The sequence below is a fragment of the Crocodylus siamensis genome, chromosome 2 (assembly GCF_052110815.1).
Source record: "Crocodylus siamensis isolate JL-2025a chromosome 2, ASM5211081v1, whole genome shotgun sequence".
NCBI lineage: Eukaryota > Metazoa > Chordata > Crocodylia > Crocodylidae > Crocodylus > Crocodylus siamensis.
In genome coordinates, this window is record NC_143396.1 from 195,118,547 (window position 1) to 195,138,808 (window position 20,262).

General features: G+C 40.5%; 1 protein-coding gene and 1 long non-coding RNA gene across 3 annotated transcripts in view; one reads left to right on the forward strand and one right to left on the reverse strand.

Annotated features, from left to right (window-relative positions):
* Nucleotides 1-20,262, forward strand: part of LOC149871560 (uncharacterized) — a 298,900-nt gene that overhangs the window by 15,625 nt on the left and 263,013 nt on the right. The gene's annotated exons all lie outside the window — the stretch shown is intronic.
* On the reverse strand, nucleotides 4,712-20,226 carry OLFML1 (olfactomedin like 1). Its single transcript, XM_090032745.1, has 3 exons — nucleotides 19,855-20,226; nucleotides 16,912-17,200; nucleotides 4,712-10,957 (listed from the first exon to the last, which is right to left on the reverse strand). The coding sequence occupies exons 1-3, from the start codon at nucleotides 19,978-19,980 to the stop codon at nucleotides 10,179-10,181; spliced, it is 1,194 nt and encodes a 397-aa protein (XP_089888871.1). The 5' UTR covers nucleotides 19,981-20,226; the 3' UTR covers nucleotides 4,712-10,178.

Consider the following 20,262-nt stretch of genomic DNA (forward strand, 5'->3'; position numbering starts at 1 on the left):
AGTTTTGGCCTCTGCTGTTATTTCTTTTGCCTGACCAGTGGCTATCTAATGTTAAATGCATTATGCCAGGGAGCAAACAGGAGAAAATGTACCCATAGTGGTTTGGTACTTGGTAGTGGAGGAGGAGAGGAATTTTTGAGTTTCAGCCTCTGCTGCCAAGACAGAGGCATTTGGATGAACTGGGTAACTAGCCCCAGAAGAAGAGAGAAGCAGGTAAAACTCAGGATTCCTTCTTCCTGGGAAAGTGTACTTCTCACTGGGGTACACAGTCATGCTCCCATGGGCTCTGTGATCTTCACATTCCTTTCCATCCAGTGTCCCAGTTTTAGTAGGAGGTGGGGAGAGGTGTCAAGTCCTGCCTAGTTCATGGCCTGGCGCAATTGGCACCAGAGGCATAACAAAATAAATGTGGGGCAGGGGGAATGGAAGAGGGAATTATGCTGACCATTATAAAACAGGAGTGGGGGTTCAGGATCATACCTGTCCCTGCTCTCTGATCTCAGGTAGCAGCTGCTACAGCTCCTCTGTAGCAGTGTGAGCTTGCCTACTGTAGCTGAGGGATGGGCTCTCTGCATGCTGGTTCAGCAGCCCAACTGGTGCAGACTCTCCAGTGCTGTTCCTGATGCCCCATTCGTTCCCCTTCCCCCTCCCCCCGCAGATATGCTTCTGGGTGAAGGACTGGACATCCCAAGGCAAAGCCTATAAAGTGGGGGAGGCAGGGCGCAGATGGAATATATTTAATTTGTTTCCACTTCCTCCAGATACACTACAGGGCATGGGGCTGCACCTGACTGTCTCTCTCTGTCCCATCTGCACATGGTTACATCTCCCATGGAAAAGACTTCTGGGGCTGGAGGGGACCATGCTAATACTCTCTCTAAGTGAGTGCCTGGGGCCAGTACTCCATTTGTCCCACTATAGTTACACCATTGATTGGCACTGCCCTAAGAAGTAGGTATGGGTACAAACCCATTCAGGATGAAGTGGGCCTAGAAATCAAGTTTCTCACTTCCTGGGCAAGTGCCTGAATCACCAAGCTATTAAGCAAATCATAGGATCATAAGGACCTCGAGGGTCATCTGCATGCAAGGTCCTAAATCATCCCTGTCCAATGCTTATCCAGCCTCTTCCTGAGATGCTCCAGTGAAGGAGATTCCACTACTTCCCTGGGCAGTTCATCCGCTTTCTTGTTCTAACAGTAAGGAAGTTTTTCCTGGTGTCTGATCTAAATCTACTTTGCTGAAATTTAGAGCCATTGCTTCAAGTCCTACCATCTGTAATGATGGAAAAGAGTTGTTTTCTCTTGTATTTATGGCAGCCTTTCTGATATTTGAAGATTGATATCATTGCCTCCCTTTTCCAGCTTTTTCTCTAAGCTAAACATGCTTAGCTCTCTCAACCTTTCTTCATACAGCCTGGCTTCTAACCTCTTTATCATTTTTATCGCTTGCCCTTGGACTCTTTCTAACTTCTTCACATCCTAGATCTGTAAAGAGACTTTGATTATCTGCAGGTTAGATATCTATGTTAATTACATAAGTTCATTTGCTGTTATTGTGAAATAATTAAATTAAAATTTAAAACATTGCACTGAATTTTAGCTAAAAATGTTAATTAAGTATCAATGTGAATAATGTTCAAGACTGAAGAGTTCTTCTCCTTTTATCCCAGAACTTAATGAGAGGAAGAAAAGGGAGGCTAGAATAGCTCAGGAGAGAGGAGAAAGTTAGGGGGTACTTGTTCCTAAACAGAGTGTATGTGTGTGTGTGCGTGCATGCACGCGTGCGTGTGTGTGTGCAGATCTTGATTCTTCCAGGGAAGGGTGGCAAAGAGCTCCTTATGCCTTCCCTTTCTAATAAATGACATCTTTATGCAATAAAAGGGTATGTTGCCACCTACACAAGGGTATTTTTGGCTTGATGGAATATTTGACCACAGTTGATTGTGGTCAAATAATAGGCAGTCAATTAATGTTATTTGAATGGCCAGTTGATCAGCTTGCCAACCCTGGAGAGACTTAGTCATCACCAGGAAGAGTGGGACTACCCCCTTACCTATCTTACATGTAGTACTCCTGTTGATGCAGCCTAAAATTGCATTTGCTTTTTCATGACTGCATCGCACTGCTGACTCGTATTGAGCTTGTGATCTACCAAAACCCCTACAGGACATACTCCTGTTAAACCCCACTTGAAACCTCCTAGCATTCTGTCATTGATCCATTTATAATTACCCTTTGGTTTTGGTTACTGGGCAAATTGTCCTCTTTGTAGTAATTTTAACTAGCACATATTCTTCCCATTTGCTTCTGAGAAGGTCATATGGGACTTTATTAAAAGCCTTACTAAAGTTCCTGTACACTGTATTCCCTTCATCTACCCAACTAGTGACTTTGTCAGAGGAGATTAAATCAGTCTGACATGGTTTGTTCTTAACAAATCAATTCTGATTGCTAAAGTTCAGGCTTTTCCCCTCTAGATTTTTATAAAGTGACTTCTTTATAGTTTACTTCAGTAATGTACCATTTAGAGGCATAACTTATGCCATATTTTCTTGTATATAGTATGCTCCAGACTAAAATGTGAACCTTGTTATTGAAAGGTAGAATGAAGAAAAAAATCTTTCCTTATAGCTTAGTAAGTAACTAAGTAGCAGCAGTTAGGCAGCCAAGCTTGCTAATTGTTCTGCTCCCTGTGAGTTGCCTGCAGATCATATTTTCATTTTTGGCCAGTAAGTGGAAAAAATGGCTTTTATAATATTTCGAGCATATACTGCATGCTGTAATTTTCAGCCACTGTTTTTTGGGAAAAGATGTATGTTGTATATGAGAAAATACGGTAATTTTGGGAATCTGGGAAAAGATGCTGTTTAGTTTCAAGAAGCCAGGGGTGGCTGTTGGGGATGGCTGAGCAACAGAGAATGCAGGTTGGGAGGAAATGCCAAGCACTGGGGAGCAGGGGTACACATTACTGCATGATGCTGATACCCTGTTTAAATATTAAGGTCTAATAAGGTGTTGGTAACATGCCAAAAAAGCTGGTAACATGTCAATTTCTTCACTGATACATTGAAAAAAGTTTTTGGGATAAAATGCAATGTGGAAGTGAGGTTAAGGTAAGTCTTTATAACACTTAGAGATATAGCCATTCTTCTGAAGGTATATCATCATTTTCAAATCTTACATCTACACAAGAAAATAACTTTGGGGCTTAATCCTATGACCTCACTTGAGGTGAATGGATGGTGCCAGAGCAAACAGTGTAACCTTGTTTATTTAGTGGATTATTCCATGTATGTTATAGACACAATTTTCTGTATGTTTTTAGATTTGGCAAGTATAAATTATCTATGAAAGAATAATACAAAAAATTTTAAAAACCTTGTTCTGAGACATAGTTATAATGGCAATTCTAAGATATAGAACCATATATTTCTTTAAATCCATCTTTCCTGAGCAGTGAATGAATATAATTCTTCTATGCAGATTTAATTTTTCCAAGATCATTTACTGACTTGATTCAATCTGTACTTTAGCCCTAGTTTTGCAAAAGCAAAAAGGCATTCTAATAAGAACATCTGCTGAGAACACCATCTATGATACAGAGAGACTTTTCTTGTGGAAGTGTTCTAGTAAAATGTGAATTGTGTTTATAGTTAAGAAACTTAAATTTAATATCCTTTCAGAACCATCGATTCTATATGTTTACAGATACAGGGTTGAATATATTATAATACCAAGTTAAAGTCTTTGTGTGTGCCCCAAGACCTAATGGTCTGATCTTTTGAATGATTTAATGTAATAAAATTTGCAGAGTGCCTCTAGACATTGTCCAGATGCTCAGGATTAGTGATATCTGTAGTTTGTCCATTATCTCTGCTGCAGAACCTTACTATGTTGATTGATAATTTCCTGTTTTGTTTTCTACCTACCTAGCCTCACTTTGGTTAAAATAAAATATTTGTAAACTAGTTTAATAGTTATTTCATGTATATACAAATTCCATTTTTAGAGCTGAAATATTTAACCACAATATGATATAGACTTCTCCTAGAAGAGTTTCAGTATGATAACAGAAAGGCTTATGACTTCTGAAATCTAGAAAGTAATAATTCTGTGAGTGTGTGTGCAACTATGTGTGTAGGAACATATGCATGTGTTTGTATATGGTTACACTCTTGCCCCAGATTGTAACTATATTTTGGATATCTGCCTATTAAACACATAACACACAGTTTTGCAGTGCTTTTATATTATTATTATTATTATTATTGTTGTTGTAGACAGCCTATGAATATCATTGTAATAATCCTACTTATTTACTGTCTTGCCATCTGTTTTTGATATACACATATTTGTTGTATACTCTAGTATTGCTCAATTGCCCATGGTGTCTTCCTTTTCATTTAGGGGAGGTTTGCATACTTAAGTTTTTACTGAGAAATACCTAATTCAGCTATGTATGGTATATTGCAGACTCTTGCATTCTTAGATTGTATGTTACAATATTTTGTATCTTTAAAAATTAATAAACAGAGACAATATATCAATGTAAGATTTAATTTGCTACAGCTGTAATTTTAATGGAAATGTAGGACTTGAAGTAATTGTTCTTAATTGCCTGGTTCTAAATTACAGTATAACTGGTGTGAGGAATTCTTGTTTCCTTTGACTAAATTATTCAAAGTTAAAATGTATAAGAATTTATAAACATATGTTTAGACTCTTTATTTAAGGTTCATTCTTAGTTAAACAAGTTAATTTCAGAAAATGTAAAGAGAAGGCATGTTTCCCATTCCACACAAAATGCAATAGGGGAAAATAAATTCAGCAGAAAGCCTCCCTTTTTTTCAGGAACTGCTACTAGGATACACTGTACCCAGTATTTCCTGGTGGTTTGAAATATGTTCAATCTAAAGATGCCAGCATTTGCTTTCCCCCACTTATTTTCATGCTTATTTGTCTCAAGGACAGCTTTTTGCATCTCATTATGGTTCCTTGCCTATAAGAATCCTATACTGTACTTTACTAGAAAAAAGTTAATGGCTTACTTATGAAGAGAGTGAAAGCTTGTGCTCAGTAAAAAGTAAAGAGTACTGAAAAATTATAGGGGTTTGACGCTAACAAAAGTGGAAGTAGCTTAGACAGAGAGTGCATTATCCCATCTGAGCATCTTCAGTGTATGACCTGTAGGTCAGATCAAGTTCACAGATCCAGCCTATGACTCTGGGGGGTTTGGCTGTTATGGCTCTGGTGGGCATCACATGAGCCATGACTAGGTACTACATTGCAAGCATCAGCCTGCCTCCAACCTGAGCCAGGTTTTTTGGTCTGCCATTTTAAAAAGTTGCCAACTGTTGCATAAAAATGTTGTAAGTTATGATGACACAAATCAGACCTTGTTTGTTTAATTCTCCCTCTTTCATGGGATGTTCAAGATTAGCTTGGGGCCTGAAAATGGGACTTCTGAATTTTCAGGGCCCTGGTCTTCTTGTTTTTCAAATAAAAGAGCAAGCCAGATTAAGGCAAGTTCTTTCTGGAACAGAGTAAACTCATGAGGACTATTTGGCTTTTTCATAAATTATATTTTCCATACTTCTGTGTAGCCCCAAGAGACAAGTGAAGATTAACTGCAAAAAAGACTTAGCCATTTTGGTTATTGTTTTATATTTTTCTAAAGCCCTTGTTAATCTTTAAAAAATATATATATACACATTATATGCATGAATGCTCTTTCTTCTTTAATAAATGCAGAAACCCACCCTTTCTATGCTGCTAAAGCTCATGACCATGGTTTAGTCACTTCTCATCTTGGCCTTGTTCAGACTAGGCTTTCCAATCCTATTGTAAGTCAAATTAATTGTTTGCCAGTTTAATTTCATTTGCTAACACCTTTACAAATGCTAATTCAGGCTACTTCTCAAGTATTTGTTATACATTACAACCACTTATTCCTGCTTCTGGCTCAAGGGCTCAGACTAAGCAAACCAGATCTAGAATCAGCCTGAAAAAAACATTTGGTGAGATGTCTGGGTGAGCATTGTACAATTGTATTAATTTAATTCAAGGAAAATTGGGCAGTCACTTAACTAAGTTACAAAAGACCCTTGACAAAGCCTTTAACTATTATAACCTTCTCTTTATGGTTTCTACTTCACTACTCATGGCCTTTCAGTTTATTCTAAATGCAATTTCCTGCTCTTGCTGTACGTGCACATCCTAATCCTCTCAGCTTTCTGTCCTTTCATCTTGTATTCAAAGTCTCAGGTTTCTGTCATGCTGCCTACTACTTCCCTGCCAAGTGCCTTTACTCTCCATTCAGCTCCCTCATGTGAAAAAATAAATTAAAAAAGAAACCTTCTGGAATACTTCCTAGTTCTCCAGTAATTGCCTTCCTTTTTGAATTGTTTCTTCATGTTATATTTTCAGGCCCAATCCTCAGAGATACCAATGTTTTCTACTCCTTTTGACTTCAGTGGAAATTGATGGTTCTTACAATCTTGCAGGATCTAGGCTAACATAGAGAAAACTGCAGAGACTCAGGATTTTTCAGGATGAGGTCTTAAAAGCATAACCTTACATGTCCTCTTTTTGGATCCTCTGCTTTCTGTCCAGGTGTTTGTTTGTTTTTTTAAATATGGTCCAATATCTGGGATTTGGGTCAGCTCAGCTGTGTGTGGGGGGCAGGTGACCTGCTCAGAAAAAAAATTAGTGGTGACACGCTCAGGAGAGAAAGAACAGATGGTTCCATAGAAGTTAAGCTCTTCAGAGCAGAGTATGACTCTTAATATGCATCTGGAACCTGCCATAGCAATTTACAGGATTTTGTAAGTATTTTTAGGTAATTATAATATAGCATATCTTTACCAGCAACCAAGTACTTATCAGCAATCTGGTAGTAACAAGCCAATGTGGCTAAGTACAGACAGTCAAAAAACCCGAGGCAGAACCGGTTCAATCTGGGCAGCTTCCTCTAACCTGCATAACCAATAGGTGTGTGCAAACTGGGCTGTATTCGATTCAGATTCAGCCCAATTCAGGGGACAGTGATTGGATTAGTTGATTTGGATCACTGTCCTGATTTGATTCGGCCGAATCTGAATCTGAAGATTTGACGCTGATTCCGATAATCAGCAATTCGGCCATAGTGCTTCTGGTCAACTTCTGGGTCCACCAATGAGCACGCTGGGGATGCCCCTCCCCCCATGATCCTGTGGGATGCTCCATCTGCGCCATCATCTCAGTGTTCACGAGCCATGCCTGCTGCCTCAAGGTATGTAGCAAAAACATATGAAGCTGTGTCTATGGCCAAATCAGCAAATTTCTCTGAATCAAATCCAAGGCTTCCAGTGTCCAGTGTCCTGATTTGATTCAGATGCAGAGATTCGGCCACCAAATCGGGCCGAATCTCCGCTGAATCAAATTAGTGACTGAAGCTTTGCACAGCCCTAATAACCAACTGAACTGACATTCAAGTTTTCAATTGGGAAAGGCAGGGGAAGGCCTGCACTGACCCAGGCCAGTAGGAGGGGGATGCTAGAGCACATCTCCCAGCCTGGCCATTGCCAGTGCAGCCAAGAGTCTCCAACCTCCTGCGCTCCCCTCACAGGGGGTTAATGATCCCCATCCTGGTGCTGGCTCACCTTGGTGGAGCCTCCCCCTCAAAGGGTTTCTCCCAGCCTGAGGTCCCCAGCCCAGGCAGCCCTGAGGAGCTGAGGGGAATCATCCCCACCCTCTCCCTTTCCCAGCTGCTAGTTGCTTCAGCTGCTGCCAGGGGAGGGAGGAAGAAGTCCTCCCAGCTGGGTGCCTGCCCATGCAGCACAAAATGGGGGCACTGGGGAGCCCCCACTGTGGGGGGCTTCTCCCCACATGAGCCCAGAGCCCTCTAGCCCAGGCAGCCCCAGGGAGCTAAGGGGGATTCTTCCCCTCCCGAACACCAGAGCTGTTTGCTTTAGCCCCTGCGAGTCTCAGGCAGCCTCAGGGAGCAGAGAGAAATTCTCCCTGGTCCTCAGCAGCTGGTTTTTGCCTCAGCTGCTGTGAGTCTGAGACAAAACTAGTTCAAGGGAGAGGAAGAATTTGGCTACACAGTAGAAGTCTTATCTGAGGGCCACTGAAAGCCTTGTGACTCTTAGCATGGACTTCAGTGAGCTTTGTGATGGACTGTTGGTCATTTTTTTTTTATAGATGGGGGTGGGAATTGAAGCTCTGAAAAGTTAAGTGACTTGTCAAGTGATTGTCAACAAATCAATAGCAGATTTAGGATTAGCACTCAGGGGCTCCACTTCTCGAAATGGGTTTGTTAGTGCACATGTTCTTCCTAAAAATAAAAATAGCCTTGAAACTTTTCTCCAGAAGTGAACCAAACCTGAATCTTCTTTGAAGTTTGTAAGGGTTCACTTTTTGTTTCTTTTAAATTTTCACACTTCCTGCTTTCTCCACTTAACTATATGCAAGTTTAGTATTGTCTTTTATTAGGCTATTTATGATTATGTAGTTCCCTTTACTAAAACATACTAGCATCGATCTAGTCTCTGTTTTCCTGGCTATATTCTGGATTTTTTTTAAATCATTCCCTGATGTTTGGCTGTTCTGTTGAGGCTATTTATAGAAGGGAACAACAGCTCTTTCAGTGTAAAGAACAAAATGTGATTTTCTGTGAACTCAGTGCAGTATGGTACTTCCAGCACCAGTTTTTTAAAAAGTGTAATGCATTTCAGCCCTCCTTAGATACCAAAACCTGAAGCTGTTACTTATATGTCACAAATCCAGAGCTATTCTTTTTTTTTTTTTAATTTTGAAAACAAAGACACTTGTGCCTTTGAAATGTATCAATAGTTCATAATGTTTTAATGGTACCCTCACCTAGAGTACCATGTACATATTGGTCATCTTGTGTCTGAAAAGATATGGCAGAATTAAAGGAAGGATTCAAAAGTAAGTAGGAAGAATGTTTGCAAGTATGAAGAATGTCTCTTTAAGTGAGACTGAAAAATTGGAGTTTTACAAAGTAAACTGACAAGAGAAGATGCTAAAACCATACCAAAAATAAGTGACCTAGAAAAACCCAGGAAGTAGTGGCAGAGAAGTTAAAATATGCCACTCTGGCATGCATTCAAGCTTTGCCATCAAATTTGTTTCTCAGACTGACCCTACTAGACACAGCTGTTGTAAGTGCTCATTCAAATTGGTGAGTCAAAGGTAGCCGGATATGATACTAGTCTCATGACTCCTTTGTATGCCACTGGCTAAGAAACTAATTTGCTTTAACCATGATAGCTCAATTGGCTGCTAGGTTCAAGAGGACTTTTGTCTTGATCTTGATGGAGAAGATTGAATGAGAACTTACACTTGTCCTATGTCATAACCCATAAATGATTTTTCATTCAATAAAACTGAAAGGTGGAAAATCTAAAACTAATAAAAAAGACTCTTTAAAAATGTAATGCATATTTAGGTTTAGAATAGAGGTCAGGGAAACATGACTTACAAGAAAAGGCTGAAAGAAGTAGATTGGTCTGGAGAAGAGATGACTGAGGAAGGTTAGAAAGAAGACAGAGCAAGGAGCAACAGTCTTAAATTGCAGCAAGGGAATTTTTATTTGGATATTAGGGAGAACTTTCTTACTATGAGGGTAGTTAAACATTGGAACAGAGTATCCAGAGAGGATATGTAATCCTCATCCTTGTAAGATTTTAACAGCAAGTTAGACAAAGATTTGACTGGGATGGTTTAGTCAGGCTGAACAAGATATTTGGGAACTACTGATTCATGTGACAAACCACTGCCTACTATTAGGGCTGTATAGAAAAATTTCTCTAAAAGGGAAAATCATCTTGTGGTGTCACCCTGTGAAGTTCCTAACAATTGTATCTAATACCATTTGCTGCTGAACATAGGATACTGGACCAGATGGAGCACTAGTCTGATCCAGTGTGACAATTCTTAACTTTATTTAACATTTCAAATGTATATCTGTTTTCAAATTCAGAATCTGTTGGTTATGATCAAGCATTATTACTTGTTAAGACCCCGCCTAAGTCTAGTCTTTTTTTTACCTAATGCTTATTTAATCAGTTGCAGCTAATAGCAAATAGAAAAATAAGGAAATTCCTTGAACATAAGTAGGAAGAAAACTTGGTGTACTTCCTTTAAGTTCATCTGATGAATTTTTCAACACTTTTTAAACTTTTTGACTTGTTTGAAGTTTGTAGATGATCTGGGATCCATCACCCCAGGCAAACACCTCCTTTTCTCTGGGGTTATAATGCATCACTGAATGACTGCCATAACGTTTGGGGAAATGTAGAAGAGGTACTTCATAAGTATTTAAAGCATCCAAGACATTGTACACACATTCTATACGAGATGTGCCTCCACTGGGAGTGTTGTACACAACATAGAGGGTTTTGCAGACCATAAAAGCAGCTTCAGCATTCTTGCTGTTGCATGATGTATCCCAAGTATATTCCACAGCCATAGTGTGATGGTTGATTTTAGTGATGACAAGGTTTCCACCAATGTCCGGTTCTGCATGGATTGCCCATAGTCCTTGCTCATCGATAGCAAGATCTATTTTTGTGGTTGGAAACAGTTGATAAGCTGGCATCTGTCCAGCACCTGGCAGGAGCATTCGGTCAGTTATATTTCTCTTGTGGATGTTGTATTTAATTATCTCATTTAAGGAACCATATCTGTGATAAAATAGGAAATCTTTATATATGACATGGCCAGTTCCCTGCCAATAAGTTGGTAGGACAACTCTCCGGGCTGCTAGCATGTTACTGCTTTCCATGAATGCCCTAATATTTGCAAATTCCAAAATAACGTTATTCTTGGATCTGTTTAAGAAATAAATCTTTGGATGCTTTTTGCCTGGATCTTTCATCCAAGAGCCATGAACATCTCCAGTCTTCTTCACTATTTTTAGAGACTTGATACCTGTAAGCATGTTGTCACAGCCTGTAACAAAAGAAATCCAAATGCAAAATAATTATAAAATAAGAATATGTATGCATCCTCTAGATTCTCCCTTCTGCATTTCTTTGTCCTTTTTTCATTCAGAATTAAGGTAGGTTTGAAATGTCAACAAAGGTGATGACAAAGGGGCTGTGGCTAAATACATTTTATGTGATATAACTAGCATGTTCTGTCTTGAGAACATACTGCACATGCACCAGTAAGCTTTGCTGAGGTGCTGACTGTCCTGGCATGTGCTCAATAGGGGTGTGCGAAGCAGACGATATTCAGTTCAGATTTGGATTCAGCCCAAATCAGGGACAGTGATTTGATTCGTTCGCATCACTGTCCCTGACTTGATTTGGCTGAATCGGAATCTGAAGATTTGATGCTGATGAAAGAATCAGCGATTTGGACATAGACATAGCTTTAAATGCTTTTTCTACATACCTTGAGGTAGCAGCATGGCTTGTGAACACTGAGATGCTGGGGTAGATGGAGTGTTCCACAGGAGCGCGTGGGGGCCCTCCATGTACTCGGCGGTGACCCCAGAAGTGGACTGGAAGTATTTCTGGTCTACTTCCAGGTCTGCCAGGGAGTGCACAGCCATGAAAGGACCAAGGGTGCCCCCCCAGACCCAGGAAGCACCAGTCACCGAGCCGGGGGGGGACAGGAGGGCCCCCCAACATGCTCCGCAGTGGACTTGGAAGTGGATTGGAGGTACTTCTGGTTCGCTTCTGGGTCTGCTGACAAGTGTGCTGGGGAGCCCCCCTGCACTTCTGTGGGACACTCCATGAGCTCCAGCATCACAGCATTCATGAGCCACCTGCTACCTTAAGGTATGTAGAAAAAACATAGCTGTGTCTATGTCCAAATTGCTGAACCTTTCCAAATCTCTCCAAATTGATTTGGAGGGTTCTGATTCAATTAGGAGAGATTAAAGGGTCCTCTGTTCAAGTTGGATTCATAGATTCAGCCACCAAATCAGGCTGAAGCTCTGCCAAATTGAATCAGGGACCGAAGCTTCTCACAATCCTAGTGCTCAGCACCTCAGTAACACATCTACACCCAATATGGGAGCTGGCAGCACTCTTCTATCTAGTGTTGTCTTGCACCAAACAGACGTGTCCTTTGATTCTATTCTTAGTTACCCCAGGTTCTTTTACACAGGTGTAATTTCCTTCTTTTTATTGAGGTTCCTAGTATAAGAGAAGAATCAAGCTTTTTAATTATAGAAGACATGCAGATTAAAGCCTGCCGTCTTGAATTTTACTGCACATACTATCTGCCTCAAGGAAGAGTTCAGTCACTGCCTATAGTTCCTTAAGTAACACAAATATTCTTATAAAAAAATACAGTATCCTAAAAAGAAGCAATAATATAAGGACTGCCACACTAGACTATGTTGAATGCCCTTTTCATCACTCCTGCAGCATGGAGGTGCTGAAAAGTATCCAGATCACAGTCAGGAACTTTCCATCTCTGAAATGTAACCTGATGGACCAGCATAACAATTCCTGTCATAAACCCTTGGGCTAGAGGCATGTCAGGAGTACAAGGAATGTGGCTGATGAAGCAGTATTTTAATTACAGTGGTACAAAATAGGTGCAACATTTGACCACCAGAATTAATGGGCAATTCTAAACTGGCAGCATTTTATGTCCCCTTTGTGCAGATACTGTTTGCTATCCAGTACAGAACCTAGGTTCTTTATCAAATGCCCATCTCTTTCCAGCAAACATTTTATTACAATGTACACTCTGCTTGTGTGCCAAGGGAAGCAAAGAATTAGAAGAAATACTCCTTGAAGCTTAAAGAATGTCTTTTAATAAAGTGCAGTCTTTTTTGCCAAGCAGAGCAAGCAGTGCCCTAAGGCAGGAAGTTCTGAAAGTGAATGACAGGAAAAGTCAAAAACAGTCTCTTTCTTTGGCCCAATCCAAATCTTTTGAAGTCAGTGGAAAGATTCTATTTCCCTCCCCAAAGCAGTACTTTCTGCACTCATAGATACTGATGCCCCTTACCCAAACACTTTAGGGACTTTAGTTAACACTAAGGTTTGGAGATGATCAGGACCTAGCTATATTTAGAGCTTGTCAGACCCCCCAAAGGCATTTTATGCTTGATATGAAGGAACGGTACAATCCATTCATAAGCAAAGGGTTGGAAAATCAGGCATGCCTGCTGTGCAATTAATGAAATGAATGTCAATCAATTAGAGGTGCACCAATACATCAGTTCAAGATTGGATCAGTACCAATATAAAGAAAATTGACTATATTGGAAATCGGTCTGATGAGGGCAATAATTTGGCCGATAAATGTCCCTGTGTGCACACAGCCACAGCACAGCGTGCAGGCAGCGAGGAGCACAGCCTGGCAGCATGAAGAGCTGTGTACAGCTGGTAAGTCAGGTGTGGTGGAAGGGGAAGGGCAGATTAAAGCACCCTGCAGTGATGGAGGGAGTGGGTAGGGGCAGGCGCTGCCCAGCTGTGGTGGGGTGGGGCATGGGACAAAGCTGTGGCTCATCAGGGGGGCAGCTCCTGCTGCTGTGCACACCCAGTGAGGGCATGGGGGAGGGGGGCGCACATGTGCCCCCAGGTTCTACACAGGTTGCAGATGCAGGCTGGAGCCAGGGCTGCACTGGGCTCTTTTCAGCAGGGGCTGGGCTTGGGGAAGGGGCCATGGAGGGGGCTGCAACCAGCCCAAATTTCACTGTAGCCACCCCATAGCCCCACTCCCAGCACCACAACTGCACCAGGTGCAGCCCTGGCTCAATGCTCTGTCTCCACCCACATGCTGGGAAGAGCTGGGGCTGCACTGGGCATGCAGCAGTGGTACTGGGAGAGGGACTCTTGTGGGGCTATGGAAAAATTTGGGGGTGGCTCCAGCCTGCTCCATAGCCTCCACCATGAGCCCGGCTCCCACTGAGAAGAGCCTGGTGCAGCCCCGGCTTCAGCCTGCCCGCCCCACCCCACACGAATCTGAGGGGCACATCCCCTTGTGTCTTCCTGGGGTGCACACAGTAGTAGGAGCTGTCCCCCCCACAACAAGCCGCAGCTGTGTCCTGCACCCTGTCCCACCCCGGCTGGGTAGTACCTGCCTCCGCCTCCTCCCTCCCTCACCACAGGGGGTGTTGATCTGCCCCACTCATGCCCCTTCCCCCCCTGTCCAGCACAACAGACTTACCAGCTGCACACAGCTACATCAGAAATTGGATTGATATCAGCGTTTGTTCACCAGAGCGCCCCAAGGGATGATGAGGTCGAACGGTCACAAACTCCTGCAAGACCGTTTCAGGCTGGACATAAGGAAGAATTTCTTTACTGTCCGAGCCCCCAAGGTCTGGAACAGTCTGCCAGCGGAGGTGGTTCAAGCACCTACATTGAACACTTTCAAGAGTAAATTGGATGCTTATCTTGCTGGGATCCTATGACCCCAGCTGACTTCCTGCCCTTTGGGCAGGGGGCTGGACTCGATGATCTCCCGAGGTCCCTTCCAGCCCTGATGTCTATGAAATCTATGAAATATGCCTCCTTAAAATCGGCTGTTGGTGCACCCCTACAATCAATGAATCACAGTCACATCAAAAGTGGGAACAATATGGGACTTACAGTGTACCCCTCAAAAATATCTTGGAAAATTTTGTGCAAAAGACGCTACTATAGAATAGTAGAGAAGCAGTTCTGCTATACATTGGATCACTGTTTTTTAAACAGATTTTTTTTAAGTGCTTTAAAATCTACATTTTATCATTTTGCCATTGCCATAATATTTGGCCTTCAGTAACTAATTATAATAAAATAGCAATTAACTCATAGCTTTGTGTTTAAAAACCAATGTGAGCTAAGAATTATGCAAGCAGTGGAAAGCGTATTCTACAGGGAATTGGGCACCTGAGGAACAAGGCTCCAAACATTGACTATGCTGTTAAATCATGGAATAAATAATGGACATGCCAATAGATGCATACAAGTTTTTATTTTTCCCTTCCTTGGGTGTTGGCTATAGCTAAAACTGAGGACTTTGACTGTGGTGTGCCAGTGCTTCTACCGGGGCTAAAATACGTGGAAGTTCCTGGCTAGAGGATCTTGCCTCTTCATTTAGGGTCAGGCTGATCAACACATTTGGGATCAAGAAGGATTTTTATATGACAGCCAGATTAGCTTGGACTTTCCCTTCTATAGCAGGGGGACATGATCCTCTTCCTTGGATCTCTTGAGCCTGTTTTAACAAATGACTTCCTGTCCTTGCAACAATAGGTCATTGAGAGTGTCCTTATCCCCCTGCCTTACCTGTGGCAAGATATAGTATTCTTGCTGTTCTGGGGCATTGTGCCTGGTACTTGTGCAAGAGGGTTGTTCCTGCAGTTTTAAGACTATGTTAGACCAGCGGAGCTCCACCTTTTGCTTGCGCAGGCCGGATGAGTGGCTGGGGCCAGTCCACTGGCCAGATCGGGCACTGTGCCACCTCCCTCAGCCCCACACCAGCTCCAGCTGGCTCCTGTGTCCCATGATCAGGCCCAAAGCCACATCTGCACACAGATCCAGCATGCTGTCACAGGTCCAGAAATTTGGCAGCAGGGAAGTGGTAATTACTGCTACCACTCCCTCTGCTACCAAAGTTTTGGACTCCTAGAGACTTCTGCAGGCCAGGGAACATGGCTCTGTAGTCTGGATCTGGTCTGCAGACCAGGGGTTGAGCACAGCTGGATTAGGTAAACACTAGTATAGGATGGTTTATAGTGATGATCCTGCCTTGAACACAGGGTTGAGCTCAGTGACCTCCTAGGTCACTTCCAGCCCTTCTTTTCTACAGTTTTTTGATTGCAATGCCCTACAAAAATGCAATTAGCTTGTGTAAATCACTTACCACTGAGGATAACTTTAAACATACAAGAATGCTTAAGGGTGAGAAACTTTCCTCCTCCCATGACTCTTAGAAAAAAATTTTCAGGACTCAGGGAACATGACCAAACATTTGACCATCCCAAGACTAAGGAAGAAATAAACTGTGACATTCAGAGCAGTGGAAAATGGCAGAGGAGGAAGCTGAACAATCAGAGAGCAAATGGTAGTTTTATTACCACTAGGATTTACTTTAACCCTTTGCTAACAGATTGCTGGAGAAGATTAAGGAGGGGACCCTTAGCTGATTAAAACTAAATATAATTCCTTTGACTTCAATGCAGCAAGGAAGATTTACATCAGCCTAGAATGTGTCCTGTAGCTTTCTGGAAAGATTTTCATTACTATTTTTAATAATCTGTTTTGTTTTTTCAACTTCATGCTGTTTCTGATTGGCAATAAAATAAATTAGAAGACAACCTAAAATTTCCAATACATCACTACAATGCATACACTTCATTACTACATTCATAAGAGCAAAATACTTCTTAAGGATGACATTTTAGGGGGCAGGAATTTTCAAATAAAACATAAAATGTATATGTGCTTCATATTAGTACTTCTACATGTTATATTTTCAAACTCACCATTGAAATTTGCATTCGTGTAAGTCAGTAAGTGACACTGAAATACAGATAATATGAAAAAATACAAAAAATTATGAGTGGATTAAGTAATTGTATTATCTCAAAAATTACCTTTGGACCAAGGCTCTGTCCAAAAAAATAAAAGATACTTAATTACTTGACAGAGCTGCAACAAATTGAGAGAGGCTGGTGTTTTTTCTGGCACTTTGTGTAAGAACAGACACAATGCCTCTGGTCCAGAAAAATTGTTTCCAAAAAAATCAATTTAACATTTAACAGAGTCTGTATATAAATGAGATGATTACATTTGCTCTCTATTTTTGATGCACTTTTGTATGTGGAAAGACCAATATTTATGCATTTGCAAGTACCAAAAACATATGCTTATACTTCATGATGTATGAGAGTAAATGTGTTAGAGGATTTGCTCTCATAGATCTAAATTTGAAAAATAATCAGTTCTTACTTGCATTAAGCAGGAGCTTAATTTTCCTTCTTTCTTCTGCTTCTTCAATTTGTTGCTGTTCTACTAGGTCTTCATCTACTTCTACACATGCATCAGAGTCTTTCCCAGAAGCAAAATAGTCGATGTCCCTTTGAGCTCTTTCAACTCTTGTTAACAAATGCTCCACTTCATTTTTAAACTCAGTCTTATAAACATTCAGTCTCTCTAGGCGTGATATTATCCTCTTTGAGAAGTCCCGAAATTCTTCTACATAATCCATTATATCTTGGTTGCATTTTTCCAGCCTGTTCTTGAGTTAGAATACAAAATACATATATATCTATACTGCAACTGTGCATATTTTGTACAGAAAAAAAAATCAAATCATGACTAGTTAACAAACAAACAGAGCAATACTAGACATTCTGTCTAGTTGTCTCTTCTACCCCCTTTAAAGTTAATTCATTATCTCTTGGCATTTATGTGCATGAAGAGGACATGTTTCACTATCCATAAAATTCATAGTTTTTATTAAATATATACACTTCCTTTGATATGAAGGCAGACAGCCATTCTCCTAGGCTTCCACCTGTGGAAGTAATTGGGGGTTCAGAACAGGGAGTTGAGTGATGAATTTTTCTTCCAAAAGCTCCTTAAAATCACCTCTTTAGGAGCTCTAGTGAGTCAGTCTCATAAGAATGTGCACACAGGCATAGCTGCTGGAGTCAGGAAGCAGTAACATTTTATATAATGATCTTCTGCTAACCCAGCAGATATCTGATCTGAGCTAACACTACTGCTTCTCTTCTGTCATATAAGAGAGAGATTGAAATTTGACCCCCAAAAGCTATGTTTGGGAAGGAGGTTATGTGAAAAGTGTGAAGTAAAAACATGACAAATGGGGCAATCAAGTTGATACTTTGTCAATATACAAAAGACCCATGTGTTTCTATAGCCATCGGTACCAGTATGCTTTGCTGTACATTTTCAAAAGTTATTCTGGGTGCCTAAGTGGAGATATCAATTTTTCGAGAAGAACTGAATAGTCACCCTCTAAAACTCAGGATTTGAAGGTGGGCATGGACTGTGGGGTTTTTTGCCTTTTTCTGTAGTGGCAGGGAGGGGGAGAAGGGGAACCTTGAATGTCTCAAGGGTATTTTTCACAGCCCTTGCAACAGTAGCCATTTACAGTACCCTCATTCCCCTGTTTTACCTGTGGCAAGTGAGAGTGTTCTTCATATTTTAAAGTGATATGCGTTGTGCAATTGTTGAACGGGTTTGTTTGTACAGTTGTAGGAATAGGTTAAACAAGGACTGATTTAGGATGGTTTGGATAAGGACCATCTGCCTTGAGCAGAGGATTGGACTAAATGACATCTTGAGGCCCCTTCTAGCCCTAGTTTTCTATGATTCTGTGTTTCAGATTGGGCATCCAAAACTGAGACTCCCCCCAAATGGCAATCACTATGAAAATTGTAGAGTTCTTTAGTTGGGTCAAACTTCCTAACAGAGTAAGTGATGAAAGAGGAAGAGATTTAAGTAGACAGTTCTTATCTGTAGCTCTCAAAGTACAAAATATTGTTATTTTAGATGGAGAAACTGAGGTGTGGATGCAAAATGATTTGTCTGAAGGGTTACAGCACTAGTAGCAAAGCTGGGAACATAATACTGGTTTCCTGAGCCCTAGGCTAATGTTATAGCCTTAATTTTATGATGTGCTACCTCCTATGTATGTTAAAGTTGATAAACAAGTACAAGCTTCCAAGGGAAGACACCTAAGTGTGGGAGCCTAATCAGTTAATATATTGGGTTTTCAACTGTAGAACCCAACCTGGATTTCAAGCTTTCCATTTTGAGCTGTTCTGTGACTGAGGAATAAATAGCCTTACAATGGGGATAATGCCTGTGTGTTCCACTTTATTGTTGATAATTTGTAGGTTTATGTCTGGCCTGCTCATTTGATATTTTATGCTGATTATTCAATGGGTTAAGTTACATATTTACATATAACCATAACTTCCTATGCCTTTTTTATTTTTAATTATGTTGTTATTTTATTGTTTTATTATTAAAATCTTTGGCAGGTGTATTAAATGCGGTTAGTGTTCCAGGCATAACAAAGTGATTTCATCCATGTACCCTGTTTGCTTCTGTCTTCCTCTTTAATAGTCAGTATTCATTTCAGTTTTACTGCATATACTGAAGAATACTGAAGAAAGATAGTTTCTTCCCCAAATTTTCCTCTTCTTGATATACCCCCAAAACATACACCAGTCCTCCACACAATCCACCTTGCCTATCCAAGATTCCCTATTAGCAACCAATCCATTTCCCCAAAGCTCCTGCCTACTCTTTCTTACCTCCTTGTTCACTGTTTTCTATACCTGCCCCTTAAGGGGGACATGCAGCCGCTTCTTATATAATTAAATGGAAGCAAAATCTTTATCTAATCTCCCAGACTACATGGGATTATTTCAATCTCTTTTAAAGGTGCAAATATGCTCAAAGTTTAAAAAAATTAAATTCAGCTAGAGATAAAAACTTATAAAGTTTTTTTAAATCTTGTATGTGTACATTATTCATTGGCACCTAGCCTACTGATGACAATAAGAAATGTAATTGTCCTGGGATTTATTGTAAATTTAAATATTTGCACAGGTTGGTTTTTTTTGTGCAAAACTTTAATTGATTGGGTTGCATCAATCTGGTAGAAGAATTTGGCTCTTTTTAATGAAATAAAGATATAACATTATCAAATTATGTCATATGATTGATAATAGTATGATAAAATAATTACATTTGTAAGTTTTATCAGCTACATGTATTCATTTTGTTTTCCACAAGGAGAAAACTGCCTTATTTGACTAATAACTAACTTAAAAGCTGTTAGCATATACAAAAACATTCAATTTCATCTGCAGTAATACAATATTTCTGTGATCCACTTATAAAGATAGCACATACCTCTAAAGATTGAAAACGCCGATCCATGTAATGCATCAGTGCTGCATCTTGCATTACATATTGGGCCTCTCCCACGATACTTGTGAAAAGTGAAACTGACAAGAATCTTAGTTGCAGGTTTGCCATTGTTCATGAATTTTTACAAAAAATAAAGAAAAGCAATAAAAATTAACTTAATTATTGCCTGATACTATGGTGTGAAAAAAGTGACTAAAAATACCGAGGGTATGCAAATTAAAGATTTAAAATGGCTGTTTAAGCTTCTGCAGTCTATCATTAAAAATGAAGTTGTGGTATGCACTGAGCTGAATGTGTTTATTTCTAAAAGCCAGATGAATGCTTTCCAGCTTGTGAGCCTGTAATCAATCCCAGATGTTCAGAACTAAGTTACATAAAGCCTTTAGGCCA

Coding starts and splice junctions, on each gene's coding strand:
- OLFML1 (XM_090032745.1), bottom strand. CDS start 19,980: ATGGCAAACCTGCAACTAAGATTCTTGTCAGTTTCACTTTTCACAAGT. Junction 17,201..19,854: donor GGCGTTTTCAATCTTTAGAG/GTATGTGCTATC, acceptor TTCTAACTCAAG/AACAGGCTGGAAAAATGCAA. Junction 10,958..16,911: donor TAAGCTCCTGCTTAATGCAA/GTAAGAACTGAT, acceptor CTTTTGTTACAG/GCTGTGACAACATGCTTACA.